At 40.2% G+C, this 24,709-nt stretch overlaps 1 protein-coding gene across 1 annotated transcript in view; it reads right to left on the bottom strand.

The window, feature by feature from the left end:
* Positions 1 to 20,912, bottom strand: part of HERC2 (HECT and RLD domain containing E3 ubiquitin protein ligase 2) — a 118,901-nt gene extending 97,989 nt beyond the window's left edge. The window contains exons 1-3 of the mRNA XM_009905424.2: positions 20,796 to 20,912; positions 10,315 to 10,429; positions 476 to 613 (exon numbers count right to left, since the gene is read on the bottom strand). Coding sequence (XP_009903726.2) covers positions 476 to 613; positions 10,315 to 10,429; positions 20,796 to 20,867 — 325 coding nt within the window. The 5' untranslated portion in view covers positions 20,868 to 20,912. The remainder of the gene's footprint in view (positions 1 to 475; positions 614 to 10,314; positions 10,430 to 20,795) is intronic.
* Positions 20,913 to 24,709: the final 3,797 nt, after the last annotated feature.

Below are 24,709 nucleotides of genomic sequence, written 5' to 3'. Positions count from 1 at the left end.
CCGTCAGCAAAATTCAGGACAGACAGTTAACTAACCATTTCAACCTTCCTCTTACAATTCCCTCTGTCAGGCAAAGAAATTGCAAAGAAAAATCACCTGTTAAACCTTTACTGCCAGCAGAAAATTCTAGCTTCAGAAACTAAGCAAAGTCTTTTTAACATCTGCAACTAAGTATTTTGAAGACATCGTAACATCTCACGGTATCACTGCATTTGATCCAAGTCAGTTTATCATTCCTTCAAGCAACATAAAAGGTGCAAATTGACTCTTCAAGTCACGAGTCTAATTAAATGCAATTACAGTAAAAGTTTAACTTCAATCACAGTTAAGCACTTATCCAGTTTATTCCACTAACCCAACAAATGCATCTGTCAGCAAGTACATTTGATCCAATTACTTCCTGACGCTACAAAAGTACAGATCAATATAGAATACATAGTGGGTAAGTGAGAATGACCAAAACAGCTCTTAATACCTGGTTGTTTTCCCCACACCCAACTTTCCACAATCGATTTGGCCCTGTAGGTGGGCAGAGGAGTCTCTTCTTCATCTTTCTTTTCTTTGTCATTTTGTTCTTCTTTCTTTGATGCAGTTTGGCATTCAGTGCTATCATCTAAAGTAAAAAAGGGAAAACAAACAGAAAAGACCAGTTAAACTGATTCATCCTTGAATTCAGTTCTAGATTAGAAACGAAAAGCTGAAACACCCAGTCTACAAGTTTAGAGCAATAATGTCTGTCAATAAAAGCACAGAATTAGCATTTTACCACATTTACTGTCAAAGGTGCTAGGTCTCATGTTACATTTTGTAATTTTGACATTAGAATCCAAACATCATTGCTGTAACCTCCTGGGGCGAATGAACCTTTAATATAACAAAGGATGCACTGTAAGTCAGATTTTGCTCCCAACTATCTTCATTTCTGTAGTATTTACTCATTTTCATATTCCATTTCCACCACAGGAAAAAAAAAAAGGGGGGTGGGGTGGAAGAGGGGAAAGAGAGAGACATAGTAATTGCCTCAATTTCAAAAATCAAGGAGAGCTATATATTGGCATTTACACTAATTTTATGCAGCAGTATTTCAACACTTGTAACATATCTAGCATCTTAGTAATTACTAGCAAGTAATGAAAATAATACCACCACTTTCAGCACAAGAAGCAAAATAACATTACAGTCCTTTTCAGATTACTTTCATAAAGCCGTAACACGGACGTTAGTCACTTCTCCCTCTAATCAAAGGCTGCATCAAAGTCCCAATTTTCTAAACACAGTAGAACTAGACAGCTGGAAGGGAATTTGGAGCTCCATATCCATACTTCCAGTCAGTTCAATGCACAAGACTGCCTTGCAATTAAGGGCCAGACTGGCAACTCCTTTCCTCACCTCTAAAAATATCCCAAAAAATTCCTGAAGTCCAGCATTTGAAACTTAGCCATGAAGAATTTAGCTCCAGACATTTCCACCAGGCTCTTAAAAATAACTAGTCTCCATTTCTACCTGCCCGCCTAGTCTACAGAGACTCCCCACCAAAATCTCACAGCCACAAGCCAGACAAGCACGAGAACTTTGTTCTCTTATCTCAGGCCCCATATCCAAAACATGCGCATTTGTACCAGCATACCTCAGAAGCCAATAATAAAGCAGCAGTTTACAGCTGCAGCCAGCCACAGCACATCTGACTACAGCCTGCCCTGAGACTCTGCATTACTCCTCTTGGAGATCAAAGGCTCTCATTACCTCAGAACATACATCAGAACATACACACATCTATCACAATGTACAAAAACATTCAACTATTCTTTCTATTTGGCCTGAAAAAGAAATGTGAATGCACAATCTTGTAACTGTATCTGTGATTGCCTTCTATGTTATACTGTAGACAGCACAGCACCTCCTAAAATAAGACTTTCAAAGGTGTCTTAATTACTCAAGTTTTAAATTAAAGCAAGTGGTTCCTAAGCTATACACACACCAGTGCTCAGGAAACAGTAGATGAGGCTTGTGTAAAGCATTTGACACTGTCCCACACAACGTCCTGTTAACAACACTGCAAAAGCATGGACTTGAGGGGTGGACCACTCATGGGATAAGAACTGGCTGGATAGCTGCACTCAGAGTTGCATTTGATGGCTCGGTGTCCAAATGGAGACCAGTGATGAGTGGCATCCCTCAGGGGTTGGTACTGGGACCGGTGCTGCTTAACACTTTTGTCAGCAGCATGGACAGTGCAATTGAGTGCACCCGCAGCAAGTTTGCTGATGACACCAAGCTGTGTGGTGCAGCTGACACGCTGGAAGGAAGGGATGCCATCCAGAAGGACTCAGACATGCTTGAGAGCTGGGCCCACGCCAACCTCACTTGGCTTAACAAGGCCAAGTGCAAGGTCCTACACCTGGGTTGGGGCAATCCCAAGTATAAATATAGGCTGGGGAAAGAGTGGCTTGAGAACAGTCTCGAGGAGGACTTGGAGGTGTCAGCTGATGAAAACCTAAATATGGGCCAGCAATGTGTGTTTGCAGCTCAGAAGGCCAATCGTGTCCTGGGCTGCATCCAAAGAAGTGTGATCCGAAGGACAAGGGAAATGATTCTCCCTCTCTACTCTGCTCTCATGACACCTGACCTGGAGTACTGCATTCAGTTCTAGAGCCCCTAGCATAAGAACATTGAACTGCTGGAGCAGGTCCAGGGGAGGGTCACAAAGATGATAAACAGAGGGCTACAGCACCTCTGCTATGGGGATAGGCTATGAGAGCTGGGACTGTTCAGCTTGGAGAAAAGAAGGGTCCAGGGAGACCTTATAGCAACCTTCCAGTACCTGAAAGGGACCTACAAGAAAGCTGGGGAGGGACTTTTTACAAGGCTTTGTTGTGATAGGACAAGAGGAAATGGACTGATGCTTAAGGAGCATAGATTTAGACTAGATATTAGAACAAAATTCTTTACAGCAAGGGTGGTAAGACATTGAACAGGTTACTCCCTCCCTGGAGGTGTTCAATACTAGGTTGGATGAGGCCTTGAGCAATCTTGTCTAGTGAAGGGTGTCCCTGCCAATGCCAGGGAGGGTGGAACTAGATTATCTTCTCAACCCAAACCATTCCATGAATAAGACTGAAGGAGAACAGGAAAGAAGGGAAAATAACTACAGTGTGCACACTGCAGCTGAGATTGTCAGCTAGGAAAGGAATAGCAAAGTCACTTGAGAAAAGGAAAAAACAGTGTGGACAGTACAGCAGTCCACAGCACAATAATACACGTCCAAGGCACAAGCAAATACTATTAAAGCCACAATTTTCATTATAAAGTTAAAATCAGTGACTAAAGACCCCATTTAGTAGTCGCAGTAGTTCAGAATATTCCCACAGTAACACCATAGTCTCACGGCTTCTCCATTCACACATCCAGAAGCTCACTCCACAGGGTCTGTGACTTCAGTTAGTGAGTAGAAAGGTGTTAGTGTCATGCCAAGATACTACATTTCAAGGGCAACTGTAAGACAACTTGCTATGCCTTTTAACAAATCCTTGGCAAAGGATGACTTCGTTATTTTGCCCAGCTCCTTACAGGAAATCCAGAAGGTCCTAGGCCAGGTGGGAATTAAGCTTTGTACTGCATAAAAACAACCTAAACACACAAATCCATAAGAAGTAGTCTTTTCTTTTTTCCTTCTTTTTTTCTGGTTGTATAATGAGAAAAAGAAGGGGTACTGATACCAGCACCAGTGGGTGGGTGCAGTGTGGCCAGCAGCAGCAATTAGGAGGGAAAGACAGGGATGAGGACAGTCACAAGCTGTGCTCCTTTTCCTCCACCCAAGACAGGGACATCTGCACCCTCAATATACATCTTAACTTTTGCTATACTTCTGTTACATTAGAGCTACTGCAAAGGTTTGTGTCTCCAACTGTGTCAGATATTACACAGGATTTATTAACCTGAGATCATCTTGCAGCCAGTGACTTTATCATTGACAACTCCAAACCTGTTCTATCTCTCTCTTTGGACAATTAAGCCATTTAGTTGTTTTAAATGTCTGAAGCTGTGTTAATGCAAGTCCTTATTGGGGCACTGGAAAAAAAGAGAGGCAAATGTTCATTTTGCTAAATAGTTCCAGTCAGGGTCCTGGACTCCTGAGAATGGCAGACATGGACTGGAATGAAAATCAACATGGTTACAACTGTGTAACATTTCCTTGAAATAACATTCTCTTAAATATGTTTTGGTTTACAACCTTAAGCCTCCAAGCTGAGGCAGGTACAATTAACCAGTCAAAAGTGAGCAACCAAAGTAGTCATCCTCAGTTAGAAGCTAGCCCCCAAACCAAACTGCAGTGGCTCACCATATGTGCTCTATCTTGCACAGCAATAACCTAGTCCAGTATAAACAGAGGGTAAAAAGGAAGCAACTAAAGGTGGAACTTAGATATTACATTCAATGAAGAAAATAACTGACACTGAATAGTCACTTCCAGCAGCTATTGCAGTATGATCTTGTACTGCTCTTAAATGCCAATTTAGAACAGTTGGAACAGTTTCCCAACAGATGTTGTCACTGACAAGGAAAAAAATTAAGGAGTGTGCTGTAGGCAAAGGCTGCATTTTACCACCACTCTAAAATAGTATTTGGTAGTCCCAGATCCAGGAAGTATTTCAGCTGTAATACACAATACTGTACTGTGTTTTCTGTTAAAGAGTTTGTATTTTATCTATATATGTGCATATGTAAACTTCAACTGATAGCTATTTGTGCAGGAAGGATCCATGCCTAACTATTTGCAAACCATGTTTACAAGCTTTCCAGGTGTCCAAGTCCAGAGGACAGAAGATTCTTATCTCCTAATCCCAATCAGAAACAGTTTCTTTTCTTCCCTGACATACTGTTTTTTAAAATACATTCTTTCAATTATCTGTTAAATATCAATAAAGCATTTTACACTTAGAATCAAACTGTCCAACAGCAATTACAGACCTTCCACTGTCCTGCACAGAGACTCCAATAATCCACAACTAAGCACTGAATGACTGAGCCATTGGGTACACCCAATAAAGCTGGGCTGGGGGAAAAGAGGAAGAGGAACAAGGCACTTCTCACTCTTAACAAGTTCCTTCTTACACAAGTAAGAAAGGAGGCTCTGGGCCTGCTTGCTACTATGATTTGTTACATCTGTGGTCTGAACAGTAGCCATCATAACCAATTCCCACATACTGCTTTTATTGTAAGTGTTATAAATGCAGTAGTGGTTTGTGATTTGTGTTACAGAATGCAGTATTCAGGGTGGGTAGTGGCAGTTGGTTTGTTTTGAGAACACAAGGTAAATGTTCAGACTGTTTTGACTTTAACAAGAAGCCTTATGGCAACTTTCTCAAGATCGCAGAATGTTTACCTTAGGTTAAGTCCTGTGCTGCAGCTGTGCCTGTGTGAGAAGACAAGTTATTCAAAGGATACAGGAGAAAGACCTCCCCTGCCTCATCTGAGACCCCTACTACAAGGAAGACTCATGCTCAAGAAGTCCAAGCAGTTGCTAGAACTTATTATCATATCCCTGCCTTCTATTAAGCATAAGCATGCATATGAAGATGATGCAGCTATATAAAGAAAAGATAGTATTTGTGAGATGCTTTTTGGCAGGTATCTGTAGGGGGAAGTCTCTGCAGCCCGGCACATCACCATTTCTTTTTTCCCTGCTGCTTGCTTGCTTCTATCTTTTTTAATAAAACAACTCTCACAAGAAACTTAGAAATGCTCTTGTGCAGCCTGCTTATAACAGTTTCGGTGCACTGGCCAGGTTTGGTTTCTGCCAGCCTCTCTGGAATTGCTTGTGGCATTATTTATTCGCAGCTGCAACACCAAATGACGTTTGTGGGTTCAACAGAACTAGGCTGACATGGGTCCAACTTTCAGGAAGGAGGGAATATAGAGAGAAGAGGAAGCCCAAAATGTTTACCAAAGGCAAGACAGAGACATGAAGCTGACAATTTTATATTTTTGCCCCAGAACCTAGAATAGCTAATTGAAACTGAAATTCCCACCTACACAGAAGTTTGAGAAATGAAAGTTTAAAAAAATGAAGAAACCAACCCACAAAAAAGAAGACCTGAGTAGTCAATGATTATATGTCTTGAAAATGTACAATAATGTTCTCTAACGACAATTTAGTAAGAATAGCATTACTGAATATTTTTTATTCTTTTCAGTATACAGCTTCCACTATACAAGATACTAACTTTATCCAAATTTCCTGAGGGCAGCCTGATCATCTTTTAAGTACAAGCCAGGCTGCAAGTGCACCTGTATATGGACATCACTACTGTCACAGCTGTGTCCTCAGATGATACTTGGATACATGCAAACACATTCTGGTGAAGGCATTTATCAAGTATGTTTCTCTGAAAGTGCCATGAAGAAGAAACAAAAGAGGTTACTCCTAACCAAATGTTAGAAGAAAAAAAAAATACACTACTTGCATATTTCTTCTAGAGAGAAAAGGAAAAGGAATGCTTTTCACTATCAGTAACATATTATTCCCATCTGTTGCCACTGCTGATATCCACTGGAAAAAATGAAGTGCCTCTTCTGAGCAGCTCAGTCAGCATCACAAGAGAGCTCGAGCACCAGTGAAGCAGAAGAGTTAAAAAGGACAAGTGTAAAGCAAAACTTCTTAAAACAGACCAAATACAAAGAGACTAGTTGCAGCACTCTGTTGTTTATCACCAAATTAGTCAATTTAGCAGCAAAATCTGGAGTCTGAAATTAATATTTTAATATATTGCTTTTATATTACATTTGTAGATCCTTTATGCAAAATGTAACTACCAACTAAACAGACAAACACCCTAGACTTTGATTTCATTAAACTAATTTTAAGCTGCAAGTTCAGAGATGCAAACTGACCACCAGTTTTTCTGGTGCCATGATTCAAAACAGTCTAATGGAATGAAATACAGTCTGGTTGACAGTGAACAGAAATAGCCTTAATTAGCTTTTTCTTCTCAAAGCTCAAGTCTCGTAAGCAAGATGGTTATATTTTACCAATCCTTCAGGCCAGCATAATGGCATTTATGAAGGCTAGCTTCACTGCAAGAGAATTCATGCATGAATTTTAATAGTTAAGAGCCAGAAAAACTATATTTAGACTTCTAAATTACTGCAGCTTTTCAAAAAATTAGATGTTTTAGAAGCACCTATGTAGAAGAACATTGACACTCCAGTCATGAAAAGGCACAGATTCGATTTCTGCTACACAATATATACACTTAACCCCTCCAAATGGAAGGCAGAGGGGAATGTGTTGTTTTAATTGTTAATCTTTGTTACTCATTACCCAACTCTACCTTAATTGGCAACAAATTAAATTTGAGGAGAAAGTTCTTCACAGAAAGAGTTATTGGACATTGGAATGGGCTGACCAGGGAGGTGGTGCAGTCACCGTCCCTAGAGGTGTTCAAAAAAGGATTGGACGTGGCCACTTGAAGCCATGATTTAGTTAGTCATGAGATGCGGGGTGATAGGTTGGACTTGATGATCTCCGAGGTGTTTTCTAACCTTGTTGATTCTGTAATTTTCCGAGTCAAGTCTGTTTTGCCCATGACAATAACTGATAAGTTATCTCCCCAGCCTCATCTTGACCCAGAAGCTTTGCCACTTTATTTTATCCATCTATCCTGTTGAGGAGGGGCAGCAAGTGAGAAGCTAGGTGTGCAGCTAGGTACAGTCAACACACCACAGTACAGTACTTGAAACAAGTGTCAGTCTTGTTTTAACACAACAAAACACAAAATAAAACCAGAACATCACAGATAAAAACAAGCTATCAAGTCTCATTACAGCTTAACCCACTGATATTTTAAGGTAAAATAAATGCCTTATTTCTACAGTAAACCATTGGAATTTCTGGGGTTTTAAGTAACAGCCTCCTATGGCCTTTAACACTTCATAACTTTTGATCTTTCAAAGTCATGAGTATAGCCAGCCAGGCAGCATTAAAACAAACAAACAACAAACCACCAACCAACCAACCACCTTTATATCACTATGAATAAGTGTCCCAACTGTGGAGGAATATCTGAAGTCACAGGTGATTGACTTGCCTAGCACTTCTGGTTTTTCACTTTACACTCCTCTCTAAATTTTTGAATCATATAAGTTGCATTTTCCTGTTGGTATTTCAATGATTCCCAAAAAAACAAACCCATTTATACTATGTTATCTTTCTATAAGCTTTCTCAGAATCACTGAAAGCACCATAGCACTGTTAACTGACAAAAAAAAATAAATCTATATCTTTATGCTACAAAGATATTGGAAGAATAGCCTTTGTCAAAACCCAGCAGTTACAACCCTAAAAATGATGGTGCCCAGTGATAGGACAAGGAATAATGGGTATAAGCTAGAACACAGGAGGTTCCACCTCAACACAAGGAGACACTCCTTTACAGTGAAGGTGGTAGAGCACTGGAACAGGCTGCCCAGAGAGTTGTGGAGTCTCCTCCCCTGGAGACATTCAAAACCCAGCTGAATGCATTCCTGTGTGGCCTGCCCTAGGTGATCCTGCTGTGTAGCAGGGCTGGACTCAATAATGTCTGGAAGTCACTTCCAACCCCTAACATTCTGTGATTCTGTGGTTTTGTTAATGCATGTCCAGCACAAGAAAAGAAACTTTGCAAAGCATCTATTTAATATGTTGTCTTTGTTATTATTACAAGTGTTTGCTATCTTTCTGCTATGCAAAAGCAGTGTGTTGAATCATTATACCATCGCTACACCTCTGTCATAAGCCACCAGTGAAAGTGGAAGCATTTACCACAGTTCATTCAGGAGATAACCCTTCCCTTCTCTTCATCAAGTTTATGACATCTTTTAGTAATATTCAGGAACTCATCCAACCATAAGAAAAAATACTACACTACCTCTATTTCATAAGCAGCTGTTGTAGTAGCCTTTCTGGTAATATCAACTGTAATTTTGTCCAGTGTGAACAGTAACATTCAAAACAGCCAGCAGCAGAAACGGGACCAAAAAAAGGTTTCTAACTCTGAAATGGTTATGGAATCATAGAATCATCAAATCATTAAGGCTGGAAATTATGCTTAAGATCATCAAGTCCAACCCTAACCCAACAACCATGACCACTAAAGCAGATCCTGAAGTACCTCATCTACACTCTTCTTGAACACCTTCAGGCATGGTAACTCCACCACCTCCATGGGTAACCTGTTGCAATGCTTCACTCTCTCTCAGTAAATAAATTCTTCCAAATATCCAAATTAACCTCCCCTGGCACAACTTAAGCCTACTTCCACTCATCCTATCACTAGTTACTTGGGAGATCAACACCCTTAGTATAGCACTAGCCGCTCAAAACCTAAACTATTTTTATAGCTTCTTTCCAGTATAAATAGTCTTTTTCTAGTGAAAAAGACTTCCTTCTCCATTCCCAATTTTTAAAGACAATTTTTTTTGGTACCCGTGATCTACCTCCGTAAGGAACTGAGCATTACTGGTTTGAAATGTCATGTCTATCCAACAGTACAGGAAGTAAGAGAAGGTCATTACTACCAAAGACAGGATTTCCACCTTTCTCCTAGACATGACCTCACTTATTTGGGGTCACATGCACTACTGAAAAAACTTATCTGACCATCTGGGGAGCCCATTTCAGGCAAGTTAGTTTAATCTTCTATTCAATAAGGAGTTAAAAGAACACTACAACCAAAACAAAAAGGTAAGAAAGCAAGAGCTGAATCACTCCATTTTGGCACAGCCCATTGTGAAACAAAATGCACTTCCACCAAAGTAATCTCTCTAAATAGATGCATTACTCTGTATGCAGGATTCAGTGTTTGAACTGCTCTCAGGTACACTGAAGGCCGGGAAAAAGGAAGAAAAAAATGGCAAAAGCAAAGCCCTACATTCTCAGTCAGATGGTGGACAATTTTTAGCTGACCTTTTAGTTACCTTAAGAAGACTATGTAAACAAAATGAGAAATAGCATTATCTGCTTTACTCCATTCCCTCAGTCCACTTCCTTTAAAAAAAAAAAACCAAACAACAATTCAAGCATACCATACAAAAGGACACTGCCAAACCTCTCTCATGTTCAGTTGTGAGGTTTAATTTCAAAAGGCTGGAAGAGACATAAGCCTTCATTTGAAGGCTTAGACATGAGCTTTCTGTACACTCCAAAGAAATCAGTTCCAACTGTATTTAGTTCAAAACATACCACCTGCAAATGAAAGTTCCACGACACTGAAATTTTAATTCCATTTTCATTATGATGAACAAATGAATGAAAAAAAAATAATTACAAATCAATACCTTTTCTTGGAGGTAGTTCACCGCTTTGCATTAACTCTGTTCCAGGATATACAATCTCTCCATCTTTTACCATTTCATTCCACAAGCCACATAGTCCATCTCTTGTAAATGCAAGCTATTAAAAAAGAAAAATATATGTTATACATAGTTACACATAACAATTTTCTCTCAAGCCAATCCAAGCTAGCACTTGAAATACATCAAGTTTTTATAGAACAAAATACATGTATTACTTCATCAGCATATTCACTCTGTGTGTATATGATAGGGATTTAAATGATCTTCAAGATCTCCAATTCTCTATGCTATTTTCAAACTACAAGTACAAAACAGTAATTTTTAGACAGGATCAAATACAGCACAATGAACTTTTTTCCAGTGCAAAATTCTGATCTAAAAGCATGGGTTTGGTCACCTCAGAACTATCCACACATTCAAGATGACATCATGCGCTAATCGGGGCATGGGGCGGTGTGTCCTTTTTGTCCTTCAGGAACCCCTTAAGTCAGTCAAGTAGCATCAAGTCACCAAGTAGAGAAGCATGAAGAAAATCAATACAGCTGCCTTTCCAAATCAGCAACTTAGGAGCTGGGGGCTCAGGTAGAACACGTGACATCAAGGCACAGACTCATAAGCATATTTAATCAGTTTAAATTGGTCCTGCTGTGCAAAGCATCTCTCGCAGCCCTCCCTCTTCCTTCCAGCTGCTACAGTGCCTCGTCTTGCATGCAGGATAATTCACTTGTGATCATCTGCTGAACCAGATTATGGAACAGACCAAGACTAAAACCATCTGTGCCTGTGCAAAAGGCAAGGAGCTAACTCAGCCTCAGCCCAGGTCAGCTTGCAAGTGAATTTTATCTCCCCTGAAGAATCCAAGCAATCAGGGTAACTTGTCTTCTACTGATACTATTCTCTACTTCATAGAAAGAGGTGTCAACATTCCAAGTGAATTCCATAATAACCAGGGTATGAGTTACAACTGTATAGCTTAAGGGAGGAAGGAGTCCACTGAAAAACTGAACACCTTTAGCATATCAAAGTGGTGCAGTGGAGACTGGGAACAAAAAAAAAGCCTGCTGAAGCTTATTCAGAAGCCTCTTTGTGTTATATAACTTGGATTCAAATCCAAATTCTTTTAAATGAGGAGCAATACAAAGATGCTGCTTACACAACTGCTGTAAAATATTTGTCATTATACACAGAAGCCCACTTGTATTTTATTTTTATCTATTTCCTAAAGATATTTTAAGGATTAAAGATTATAGTTTACAAGAGCCACAACCACCAGCAAGATACTAATTTGCTGATCTAGCTAATGTCAGTTAACATGAAGAATTAAAGGCGAGTTGCATGTTTTGACACCGCTGTTAACATACTCAATTACCATCGGAGTTTCTTGACTTCATAATGCATGTTTCACAAATTGACTTTAACACGTATTAATGATTTTAATCATTTGTTTCAGTACAAAACATAAGCTGACACATTGTACGTGTCACTTTATTTCCTGATCTCAGGGGGATAAGAGGGAAAAGAATCACATAGTGTGAGCTAGAAGTTTTTTAATTTATCTGTGATTTCTGAACTGTGCAGCACTAGAATGACACTGTGATCACACTACACTGAAAAGTAGAGCCCCTGTTCTCTGTACCTTTTGCAGGGATACTGTGTTTTGCCAAAAGCTTTGCATCTGGCTGAATTTATTTATTTTTTTAATTAGAATAGACTGAAGTAAAGTTACATTTCGACGACAAAAAAGAATCTAACCATTCACTATTGATTTTTAAAATAAAGGGTGTTCACTTTTTCCTTCGGTAGAAACGGCCACATACTTTACTGGGGGACTTATTTTTCTTTTTTTTTTTCTTGCAAACAAATAACTAAACATAACTGGTTTAAGGTTTTCGTTCATATGTGATAGAAAATTTTTGAAACATCTAAGTAAATAGACATTCACCTGCTGAATGCTATACTAAAATACAAGCTTGTAAAATGGCACTGAGGCAACCCTTCATATAGGTTGCTTAATACGTTTTTCACGTTTTTTGACTGATAAGCTGTCTTTTCACACATTTTGGTTTACATTCTCAGATCACTTTGGGATGGAAAATGATTCTCCCAGTTTGTAAGGTTACAAAATAAAGGCCTACAGGCTTTGAATTCAAGGTCCCTCACAACGCAGCACTGTTCTATTTCATAAAACTTACTACTTTTGTAAACATTGCTGTGAAGTAAAAATGAAGAGTTGTTTTCTCCACTTTAACCTCTAAGCCTTTCACATGGCACAAAAGTTCACCCAAACCTGCCAAGCAACTAAAACCTGAAAAAGTAAACAGAATTTCTTCCGCCTTGGGTTTGGCATTCAAATTCTTATCAAAGTAATTTTCCTGGTATGTTGCCTAAAGATAGAGAGGAACCACCAAGATCAGAAATCTCCCCCTCTTCCAAATACCTCACGCGGAAGTTCATGCCATAAACAGCCTTCAGATAAACAATTTTGCTTTTATTCAGGTTGCAGTTCACATTTTGTTAGTGGTGTATGTGTTGGGGGAAGGGGAAAAGGAGATGTAAAAGAACACTGCACTATTTTTGTAGCCATAAACAAATCAACCAACTGAAAGGACAATTAAGAAGCAGTATTTACAACCAATCCATCTGGCATAACAGAGGGCAGCTCAATTCCAACAGTAACAAGTTCACTATTAATCTACTCAACATTCAGTAGACATATTAAACAGCAAATTGCCACAATGATAGCTAAAAGTGAAAGAAAAATTACAAATTTAAGTAATTTTTAAGCATTTTCATGATACAAAAATTCTACATCCATAGTAGAAGCTTCACAATTCCCTTCAGAGAAATATTTCACTTAACAGAAAGGAGTGGCAAATATGCCAGAGGGTCATGCTGTGATCCAGAGAGATGCTGACAGACTGGAGAAATAGGCTAAAAAGAAACTCACAAAGTTCAGCAAGAGGAAGTGCAAAGTCCTGCACCAGGGAAGGAACAACCCCAGAAACCAATACATGCTAAGGCCTACCCAGCTGAAAAGTAGCTCTGCAGAAAGAACCAGAGGGTCCTGGTGGCCACCAAGTTGAATGTGAGGCAGCAACATGCCCTTGCTGTGAAGGTTAATGGGCATCCTGAGCTGCCTTAGGAGAAGCATGGCCAGAAGGTCAAGTAAGGTGATCCCTGCCCTCCACTCAGCACTGGAGAGGCCACACATAGTATACTGGGTCTGGATTTGCACTTCCCAGTAGAAAAAGAGACATGGACATCCTGGAGAGAGTTTTATGAAGGGTCACAAAGATGAGTAAGAGACTGGAACTCACCTATGAGAAAAGGGTGAGACAGTTGGGACTGTTTAGCCTTGAGAAGGCTCAGGAGGGAAAGTCGTCAATGTATATCTCAAGGGAAGGAGTAGAGAAGATGGAGCCAGGCTTTGATCAGTGGGCACAAACTAAAGCACAGGAGGTTCCCTCTGAACAACAGGAAAGAGTTTTTCACTGTGAGGGTGACCAAGCATTGGCACAGGTTGTCCAGGGAGGTTGTGGAGTCTCCATACTTGGGAGCCACACAAAAGACATTTAGACATGGTCCTGGCCAACTGGCTTTAGGTGACCCTGCTTGAGCAGGAGGTTCATTGAACTAGATGACCTCCAGAGACCCCTTCCAATCGCAACCATTTGAGATTCTGGTAAACCAGCAGGTGAAGATAACAGTATGGTAGAAAAGTCAAATATCTGCATTGGATATACAATTCTGCTTTTCTTTCTTTCTGCAGTGTTTTAAGACTATCTTAGCCACCACAGGCACATGCTACTTTTTCCTTTTCTTCCCATCGATACTTTTTGCATCCAGTCATTTGCAAGGCATCTACCAACATACACAAGTGCTGAAACAGAAGAACTAGAACTTTGTTCAGAATAAATTTGGCAATCTTCTCTCTTTGGTTTCATTTTCCAAAAAGTATGACTCTTCTTCAAAAATACTCCTCTTCTTCCACTGAGTGTTTCAAAGAAATTTCACAAGGCAATCAATGGTGCAGTGTAAGACAAGACACATTTGGTGTCTTGTTTCTGACTTCAAAGTCAACTCCTACTGTACTGTAAACTGGGCACCCCTCATTCTAATCTTTTGCTAGTCTTATATCTGCAGTTAAACATCACTTCCCTGGTCTGGGGAAGCAGAATGTAGTTGTCAACCCCTTATAATGAGGTGCCATTGGGAGATGAATGAAGGCACAAAACTCATTGCTGTATAGCAACAAGATTCCAGAAATGCAGAGAATCTCAGAAGTCCTCCCAGAATCCCTAGCATTACAGAGTCTTAGAATCCCACTTACAGCAGAAGTCACAGAAGCCCTTAATAGGTGAAGTAGCCCTTAACAGAAGTCTCCTGTATATCCCTAGCAGCATCCCTAAACCAAAGCCCTGACCAGAAGAAGTAGCTAACTAACAGAACAAATCCCTAGTAGCCCTAAACCCCACAAGCCACCTTATAGCTCAGAGTGGCTGTTTTTTATACTCTTTGTTAACAATCACTTAACCAATAAAATCCAACCACATACATAAGCTAAAATCTCTTCCCAGTAAGAGGTGCAAGCATGTCAAGGAGGTGGCTCCTGCAGCATGTTCCAATCATAGGGCACCAACATGAGGATGTTGTTCGTGGCACATATTGAATGTTATTGTTTTGCTCTACACAGCATGTAATCAGTCAGGTGAGGAATCATGCAATCTGCATGCATCCAGCAGCTGCCCTCAGAACAGTGGCTGCAACATTTCAACTGTAATTTATTCTGTCTGGTACAGTAAGTTGAAGGGCTCTGTAGTTTGTTTGCTGTCATATGCTGCTGCCATCCTCCAGCAGGGCTGGCAGTGAAATTTCTGTCCACCCCCAGCAACTCTAGAAAATAAGGCACTGGCATTAACATTTCCTTACATTTCAAGAAAACTAAATCTTGCAAGCATAACTAAATAAGCTTCTGAAAATTCTCAAAGCATCCCTACAATTTCACTTTTAATAAGTTATTTAAAGAATAACCAGCAGCTGCGACTTTGTTCTAAAGTCAGCTAGCTTACTCCATGTGGCACAGCAGATCAGGGTCTTGATGTGGTTTCATAACCTTTGTTGCAGAAAGTATAGAAGCCTGCATACAAGTGAGCTCAAGCTCAACAAAAATGAAATGGCACAGAAGGACGAGGACTGATTGGACTGCTTCAGGTAGTATTCCTGATTATGTAACTGCCCTGGAAATTCAAGTGGCTTCCTGATGACAAAACATCAATATGGATTTTAAATGTAAACTACTTAAATAATCTTCACCTCAAAATTGCCAGGGGAGTGAAGGGGGGGTGAATATGTCCTTCCACGCAGTTATTTCTGCATTAGCCATTGGCTGTATTTTAAAGATTACACTAAAAAAAATATTTCCCTTCAGAAACAGATTTTTTTTAAAAACTTTTTCTTCACTGTTACTGGGCTGAAAAAAATCATTGAACAGTCCTTTCACAAGTCTCTCTGTTGTTTCACATTTTTGAATCCATTCAATTTGTATTTCCTTTTTACATTGTTGTCATCTCCAGTCCTCCTTTGTCCCAGCTTCCTTCCTTCCTCACTGAAGCATGCCCTGAAACCACAGCTGCTTATCACACCTATGCAAAGCACAGGGAAGCATCATTATATGCAAACACACCACTCTAAAGCTCTGATAGCAAAGAAAGAAAAGTAGCCCCACATTACTTCTACAGATTTGAGGTTAAGCTAGAAATGTCCCCCCAGCCTTCCATCTGTAACAGAAGTTAAATCAACAGTTAATGGTCATACACAAAAAATACCATCCTCTAAGTTTCTCCATCTGCAGGACAGTAATTCTGTTTGAGCCAGAAACACTTGCAAAGACACTTAATTTAACTTCTCTAACCTAACACTCCACACATGGTCCTCACCCCTGTCTCTGGAAACCACTTATTTTGGAGGGATGGCAAAAAAAAAACCCAACCCCCAACTCTGTTGCAAATTTCACTTCCTTTAAAAATGCAGGAGTTTTTATTTGCAGTTTGCTTGAACTTCCAGGTCAGCTCTTCATTTTTTTTAAATCAGAAAAAAAAAGAAGAGGAAAATGAACAAAATTAAAAAGCAGCTTTCACTAACTTTTTTTAATAGTTAGTGACATCATTTAGTTAGATTATCTTCTTCCATGCAAAGTCTTAGATGCTAGAAGAGTGGGATTTTCTCAAAACCCAAAATCCTGAATGTAGCTTTGAAGACAAGATTAAAAGATTTCAGTCCAGTGAAACTCTTAGAGGTGACTTTAATTTTAAAAAGCTCCCTCTCATCACTGTGGCAAGAGAAGATGACAGCAATAGCCAGCCAACCATGAACTCAATGAGAATTGATTATAATGCATCGTATTCCTCTTCAGAAAGTTCTTGCACCTTCCTTGACAGTTGCCTGAAGTTTTTTTTTCTGCATTACAGGAAAACACGAGTTTTTCACCTCTAACCCCTGCTTTTAAGCACAATATTTCTCCACAGAATCCAGAATGATCAAGCTAATTAAACACCATTAAAACATACACACATAGGCATCCCATTAGCTGACAGCAATTCTAGTTTTTCATTATTCAGCCATCACTAATTAAAGTTCTCTGCATAAGGTTCTAAATTAGTAGCACAGTACATCTATTTAATCATAATTATTTTAAGCACTGTTTGATTCACCAAACTGAGTATCTAAGATTAAGCAAACGATGTCCATCTTCCCTTCCATTTGTACATTTTTTATACTTTATAAAAATTAAAAATGTCTTCCTTAGAAACAGCCATTAAAACACAAACCTCCCATTACACACAGACTTTGCTATAAATGTGATGGTTTCTACTAGTAATAGACATAAATAGGTGGTTGTTTTTAAATGCATCAATTTAAACTTTAAAAAAGAAAAAAATTAAAGAATTGGAAATTTAGGTGACACACCAACCTAACAACTATGTTAAACATGATCCACAAACAAGTGGCCTACACTAAAATACATCTGTTTTTTAACTTCACAGGATTCTTATTTTAATGATGGTGTTATACATGTATTATTGGTATATGCAATGTGAAAAAATATTACATATTGTACTACTGATATTATCTCATAGAGAGCTGAATTATCCTGATTTTTCACTTGCTGTAACAGTTTGTGGGTTTTTTTTTCAGCCAACGAAGAATATCTTAATTTTGATCCACCAGGACAATGGAGGTTTAATTATATATTTTTATAATCAGTCCAAATTATAAGTGTATGATTTACAACTGCCTACTATAAGACAGTAATTACAAAGTTAGTAAACAGACATGGAATAGTTATGGGGTACACTTGGATCTTTGCAGAGCATTTTGGCTTCCTATAATAATACTGGTCAGTTGCAGATGAATTAGTGTAAGCAAAAAAATATATTGTTAAGATAACAGTTCCATTAACATTTCACAATACTTCAGTTAATCCTGCAGGCTAAAGGCTCACTGCTGTTACAAAAGGGCTTGTGTGTTTGATAATTCTCGTAGGAACAGTAATAATATGCTACATCACACTGGCTTTGTCTCTTCTACAGTAACATCCCAAAACTGAATAAGAACATTTAAATTTGGCCTGAATGCCAGCTGCAACAGTGACACACACAGGTGATTAAACATAATCCACACTAAAATTCACTTATCATTCTTTTCTTATTAATACCACTATATTATAGACTTATTAATGCACATTGTATGATAATAGCCTGTATTACATTAATGCTACATTGTCTTGAGCTAAAGCAAAAAAAAAAAAATCTGATTATTTTCAGAGAGATCTGAAGATTTCACTAGCTTACACCTGCAGCAATTGCTATACTCCTGAGTTCTAAAGAGCAAACTCTCTGGCAATAGCAACAAAAAATTGAAACAAAAATTCACTTCTAATTCTAGCTATATTCCTCAGATTTTGCAGCAGCAAAGAACCAAACAAACACCAACACCAAAATTTAGTTTTAAAGACTAGTTTATCTCTGCATGTCTCCTAAAGTAAGAATTCCCTGGTATAATTCTATTTTTCCAAGGACTTTCATCTACCTGCTTTTGAGACTGCTGCACTGTGAAAAGTAACTGCAAAGTGAAGAGTTTTGGAGTCTAATTCCAAACAATAATTTATAGTTAGCTTGATTCATTCAGATAAATTAGTATCTTTCTTCAAACCTCTCTTAGGTACTATGCTCATCTTTTCATTTCCTGTTGATACTCTCTTGAACACCAACAAGGCCTTTCTACGGTTAGCTGGTAAAAACATTCACAGTAGGAAATCAGCATATTCAGTACACACAGAACTTAAAGGACTAAGACAATATTTATCCCTACAAAGAAATTTCACAGAGAGCTAGTTAACCGGTAGCTAAAATAGTCTATCATGCAATAAATAAATTCCCCAGAGCCTAAATTCCCTTCACTTGACAGAAGACATTTGCCATCCAATGCATTAAAAAGGAGCAATTTAAGAATGTACATTTTAAAAAATATTGGAGACACAGATCCAGGTAAGAGTTCTGTGTTGAGGACCTCTGTAATACCAACACCAGCAAACCTAATAATAAAATTGTATTATACCCAGGAGGCCTGGGTATCCTTCAGATTCCAAAGGAGTGATGTTTGTGTCCAGCAGATCACAAGTGATTACTGTTCTCTTATTTCATTAATCTCATTATTTTGACTACAGCATGACTGAAAGAAAACAAAGGGAGTACCTTAGCAATTACAGTCTAACTTGTTAATATTCTTAATAAAAGAGAGCTTATTCATAGACATTTGTCACAAATCAAGACTTTTATTATTAAAAATAATTACTAGAACACATTAAATACACATTCTCATAAAGCAAAAGTATTTCATTGCATTTACACACACTCAGCTGAAAACAACCTTCAAAGTTTGGCTGACAACCGGAACCCTCTTGTCAAAAGTTCACATGAAAAAAAGGGATGTAGAAGGCACTACAAATGAGAGGAAAAATCTAACATGTCACATAACAGTCACAATTTTCACCCCAAATAATACCAAAGAAAAACAGGCAATGTATAGTCAGCAGCTGTTACAAAAGACTGCCACTTTCAGAAAAAATTCTCCTCTATTTTACTAATTCTCCTCTAATTCTCCTCTATTTTACTAATTGAAGTAACTTATTTGTAACCTAGAAGCCCGCCTACAAGAAAGCATATTTCTTAATATGCTTATTCTCAAATTGTTTACTACTATGTGCATATAGCACATTAGCCAAAACACCTAACTTCAGATCATAACTTTTACTTTGGTTAAGAATAAAAGATGAAAATAGAACTAATCTAGCCACATCAAGAGCAAGCCCTGTCATTTCACTGCCTTTATACACATGACCTGCTAAATAATGTAAACTCAAAGGCTATATTTGTCACTTCTGATTCCAATTTAGCTTGTCTGATGCACAATACTGCTTTTGAATCACAACTGCTAGGGAAAAATCCATGTCTAACCACAAGAACAGCGGAATTCAACCATTCAGGCTATCAGCAAGTTATTTGGGGTAAAGTTGGTCAGGATGCAATTTTTAAATTTTTTTATTAGTAGTAATCTGCAACAAAGGATTAACACTGGTTGGCCCACCCCAAGAATTTCAGAGTTTTGATCAGGAACTTAGAAACGTTACTCAAAGTAAGGCATCTGTATGCAACATCTGGGAGTAGCAAGACTGACAAGGCCTTACTCTCATTACCAATCTCATCTGAAACAAGCATTTGACTTGAATCACTCTACTTCTCTACATTTTCCACTTCACTTTCAAATGCCAACTGGGAAAACATGTTAGCACCCTGATCCCTGTATCATGCAACTTTGATAAATGAACAGGTTATCTTCTAAGATAAGGAAACTTTCGCTAAACACCAGCACCTTTCAACCACTTCAATCACATACCTTCAACAAAAATTTCACTACCTTAAAAAAGGGCAAAAGTTAAAGGATGCCTATACCCACTATACAAACAACTGCAGTAAAAGCTAATTTGAATTCTTCAAACTGTAGGCTAGATTTCCATCACCTTTCACTTTACTTCTCTTGTGCTTTAAAGCTGCTACCCATATGCAGGTAAGAACTTCAGGAACAGCCTACATTATGAATTTATAGTTCTAACAGTACTGCTACACACTCAGATGTGTGCTGACGCTCTGCAAAGATAATATACGTATGTAAGTCCAGCCTGTTTCTAAGCAGAAGGGAGTGGACTGACAACACAGATCTATTTGTAGCTCAGAATAAGACAAGTGTTTCTTCAAGATCAGTTTTAAATTACCATAATAAAAAAGCTACGATACATTTATCTCAAGAGCAGTGCTGCAGTATTCAGTTTGTCAGGAATTTAGACTAAAAGCATCCTCATCTGTACTTGAAAGGACACAATCCAATACAACTATATAAATCCTTACCTGTAAGTCTGTCTTCAACCATTTGGAGTCAAATCTAGCTTTAGCAGCCAGACAAAAAGATTCAGAAGACATGTTTCCTTCTCCAGCCTTCTCTCCCAGCTAGCTGAGCAGCCCAATCTGCCACAGAATGAGGAAAATAACAATCTAGCACATAAAATAAACCACACTAGCTTGTTTTTGTTCAGAATAGCACGGCTTCCGCTTGATCTTTAAAATTTACCGAGAGTAAGAATCTTCGTCGTTGAGATCCCCTGTAATTGCATAGGGAGAAGCACACGCATGAAGAATACTGTCTGAACCCCCCAAAAAAATCCCACTTCCCTTCCCTGTAACACTCGTGGAAAGAGGCCTCTCTTCTGCTGCAGTGATCTATACTAAAGGCCTAATGCTGCCCCTCAGACCCCTAAGTGATGCATGAAATAAATAATTGATCGTCGATTACGCAAGCCGTAGGCCAACATAAAGCGATTATCAGGGTCACCCGCATCCCCTCCTGCCCGCTGCCCCCAGCGGCAGCCGAGGCCCAGGGGGTCCTCGTCGCCGCACGAACCCCTGCGCCGGGAGCATAGCCCCGCCCTCATGGCCCGCTGTCACGGCCCGTTACGGTCACCAGCTGCGGCATTAACCCACCTCGGACAGGCCAGGGGAAAGAGAGCCGCGGGGCTTGGGCGCCGAGATCTCGGCCGGCGGACAAGGCCCGAGACGGAGGGGCGGGCGAAGGCCCCGCCCGGGCAGGGGTTGCTGCACACGGCGCGGGGGCTGCGCTGCACCACCCCACCGTTCCCCTCCTGCCGGGCTCCTTTGCAGACAGGCTGAAAGGCCCCTTCCTCCGCACCCACCACTGTCCTCCCCGCTGGTGCCAGCTCCATAGGGCGTGGGAAACGCCCCCGTACTCTGTCTTCCCCCCTCCCCACCGAGCTACATGGAGACGTCGGGGAGCTCGCCAGGCTCCCTCGCACTCACCAGCCGCGGCGACGGCGGCGGCTCCTCGCCCTTTGCCTTGCCTTGCCTCGCCTCGCTCTACCGCCGCCCTCTCGGTCTTCAGCAATCCTCGTCCCTCCGTCCCTCGCCCGGCCCCCTCCGCCCCCCCGCCCCCTCCACCAGGAGAGCTGCTGGCCTGTCCCTCCCTCCTTCCCCGGGGCCCAGCGGCAGGGGAAACTCAGCCCATTCGCGGCTCAGCCCCCAGCACAGCAGCACGGCTCTCGGCCAATCAGGAGAGGGGGTGAGGCGGGACATCCTGTCCCGGAGCGGGCCGCTGCGGCGCAGGGCTGCTGGGCCCGACTGGGGACGCGGGAGGGGGTGTCCGTAAGCCTCACGGGTGCGCCTGGAATCCAGCAGGTAGTAATAAAAAGGAAGTCTGGTTTTAGGTAGGGTGCAGAGAGTCTTTTTTTTTTTAAGAGTCTGGAAGGTTTTTTTCCAAAGAAGTCGCTTTAGGGACCATATGCAAACTACACTTTAACAAAAAAAAAAGGCGCTTTTAAATACTTTAAAGTGGAAAGATCAATAATAATTAGTTCAGGCAAATACAATGGCAGAAGCAGTCTGGGAGGGTCGAGACTGGGTATGGGGAAATGATGCCACTACACGGCAAGAAAGAAAGGTGCCGAGGGAGAAAGCAGGGTACTGGTGGTAGTCTGAAGTCAGCTGGCTGGTAGCCCAACTGAGAAGCTGCACTGAGGGAAACAATAATGTTTCAGCATAAGTTTGACGTTCAAACTGGGTAAAAGATCTCATAATACCTTGACTCCAGTTCCCCAGCAGCTGAGTTAGGAAGATAGGAGAAGAGCGTTGCAGACGGGAGCCTGATTGGCTTTGGTCAGCGTGAAGCCACAGACTGAATTTCAGTGAAATTCAAGCACGACTAAGACCATTTGCTGGCATTTAGGTGAAATTACACAACATTTAGTTATTAAAGAAGCACTGTAGTAAGATACAGTGAATTTGATTCTCTTAGGTTCATTTTCAAAGTAACAAGTGCAGCCATGAACACGGTCAGTTTATGTAAAATACTGTGCAAAATTTCTGAAATGCATGAAAATGTATTTTAAAAGACAGAGATGCCTGATTTGCTCAAGTTACTCCCTGAAACCTGAAGACCTGCCCAAATGCCTATATGTCAAAAGCTTTCAGTCTAACATGACTGTTAACATTACACCTGCATTTCAAAGTTGAGACGTGTATTTCTAAGGGAGGGGAGGGTCCTCGTTGTATTGTTGGGTTTTTTTGTCCATGGCATAAAACCTTAAGAGTATTTTTACCATTTGTTACAGGATGTTCATGGGATGTTTTAGGAGCATCATTATCTTGGATATGAGAAGCCAGCCAGGTGTCTAATCATCTCAAAGACTGTATTTGTGCTTTGAATATGTAAGCCAGGGATAGATAAGAAAAAAGCTAGGATTGTTTAATGAACATTCTTATCTTGTAGAGGGAGCTGACCAAATGAGAAAACATTGAAGTCACCTTGATAATGTAAAAGGATAATGTGAGAAGGAGATTTGGGGACCCCAGACCACTTGCACAAGTGCAGACACACAGAATCCCAAGACTGGGCTATGATTGCCAATGGCTACAGGGTGTTCAGAAGGGACAGGCAAGAACAGAGTGGCATGGTGTTGTCCTCTATGTCAGGAAATAGATAGAATGCAAGGAGCTGTCTCTGAAGAATAGCCATGAACAGGTTGAAAGCTTATAGATAAGAATTAGAGACAGAGGCAACGAAGAGAACCTTGCTGTTGGCATCTGCTACGGGCCTGATCAAGAGGATCCCACTGATGATGCCTTCTTACTTCAGCAGCAGGAGGCTTCACACTTGCAGCTTCTTATCCTACTGGAGGACTTCAGCCATGCTGACATCTGCTGGAAAAGTAGCACAGCAAGCTGTAGGCAATGGAGAAGACTCCTCAGGCTGAAAGAATTTGTGCTGTTCAGCCTGGAGAAAAGAAGGCTTTGGAAAGACTTTTCAGTACCTGAAGGGGGCCTACAGGAAAACTGGAGACTTTTTATGAGGGCATGCAGTGACAGGACAAGGGGCAATGGTTTTAAAACTAGCAGGGTAGATTTAAGCTGGACATTAGGGGGAAGTTCTTTACAATAAAAGTGATAAAATATTGAAACAGGTTGCTTAGAAGTGGTGGAGGCCCATCTGTGGAGGCGTTCAAGGCCAAACTTGATGATGCCCTGTGCAATCTGATCTATTTGGGGATGTCACTCCTCACTGCTGGGGGTTTGGACATGATAGCCTTTGAGTATTCCTTTCACGCTAACACATTTTATGACTCTCTTTTGCTGAATCATGTCCCATGTATATGTATTAAGAGGAATAATTGTATTAGGCAGGCATTACTTTTGTAAAACTCCTGTATAAATAGCCATGGAACATCTTTGCTGGCATATGTTGCTTTGTGGAGCAATCCCCAATGTACGCCGGTGCACCACAATTAAGAAACGCTGCTCTTCAATACTCTACTTTGACAGTATGACAGAGTTTGATTCCTAAGCTCGGTGACAAAGGCCTGGAAGTTTTGTCATACATACCATGTTGTGTCTCTTCTGACTAGTCAATGCTAAGCATGATCTGGGATGGGAAATACTTTAGTCTCTTCTTAACTAGTATACTTGAAATAAGAGAAAATAACACTGGCAGAGGTTGCCCAGAGTAGTTGTGGATCCCCCATCATGCAAAGTCTTCAAGGCCAGGTTGGATGAGGCTTTGAGCAACCTGGTCTTACGGAAGATGTCCCTGCCCACTGTAAGGGGGTTGAACTAGATGATCTTTAAAGTCCCTTCCAACCCAAACCATTCCATCATGATTCCATTAATAATAGCCATATTGTCATATTCCAAACAGGAATAAAAAGCATGTTACAATATGTGGAGCCTCAAACAGAGGAAATTAGTAAAACTTGGTTGAA

This window comes from Dryobates pubescens, chromosome 10 (assembly GCF_014839835.1).
Source record: "Dryobates pubescens isolate bDryPub1 chromosome 10, bDryPub1.pri, whole genome shotgun sequence".
Lineage (NCBI taxonomy): Eukaryota > Metazoa > Chordata > Aves > Piciformes > Picidae > Dryobates > Dryobates pubescens.
Note: the sequence above shows the minus strand (reverse complement) of the source record. Positions and strands in the feature narration are given on the sequence as shown.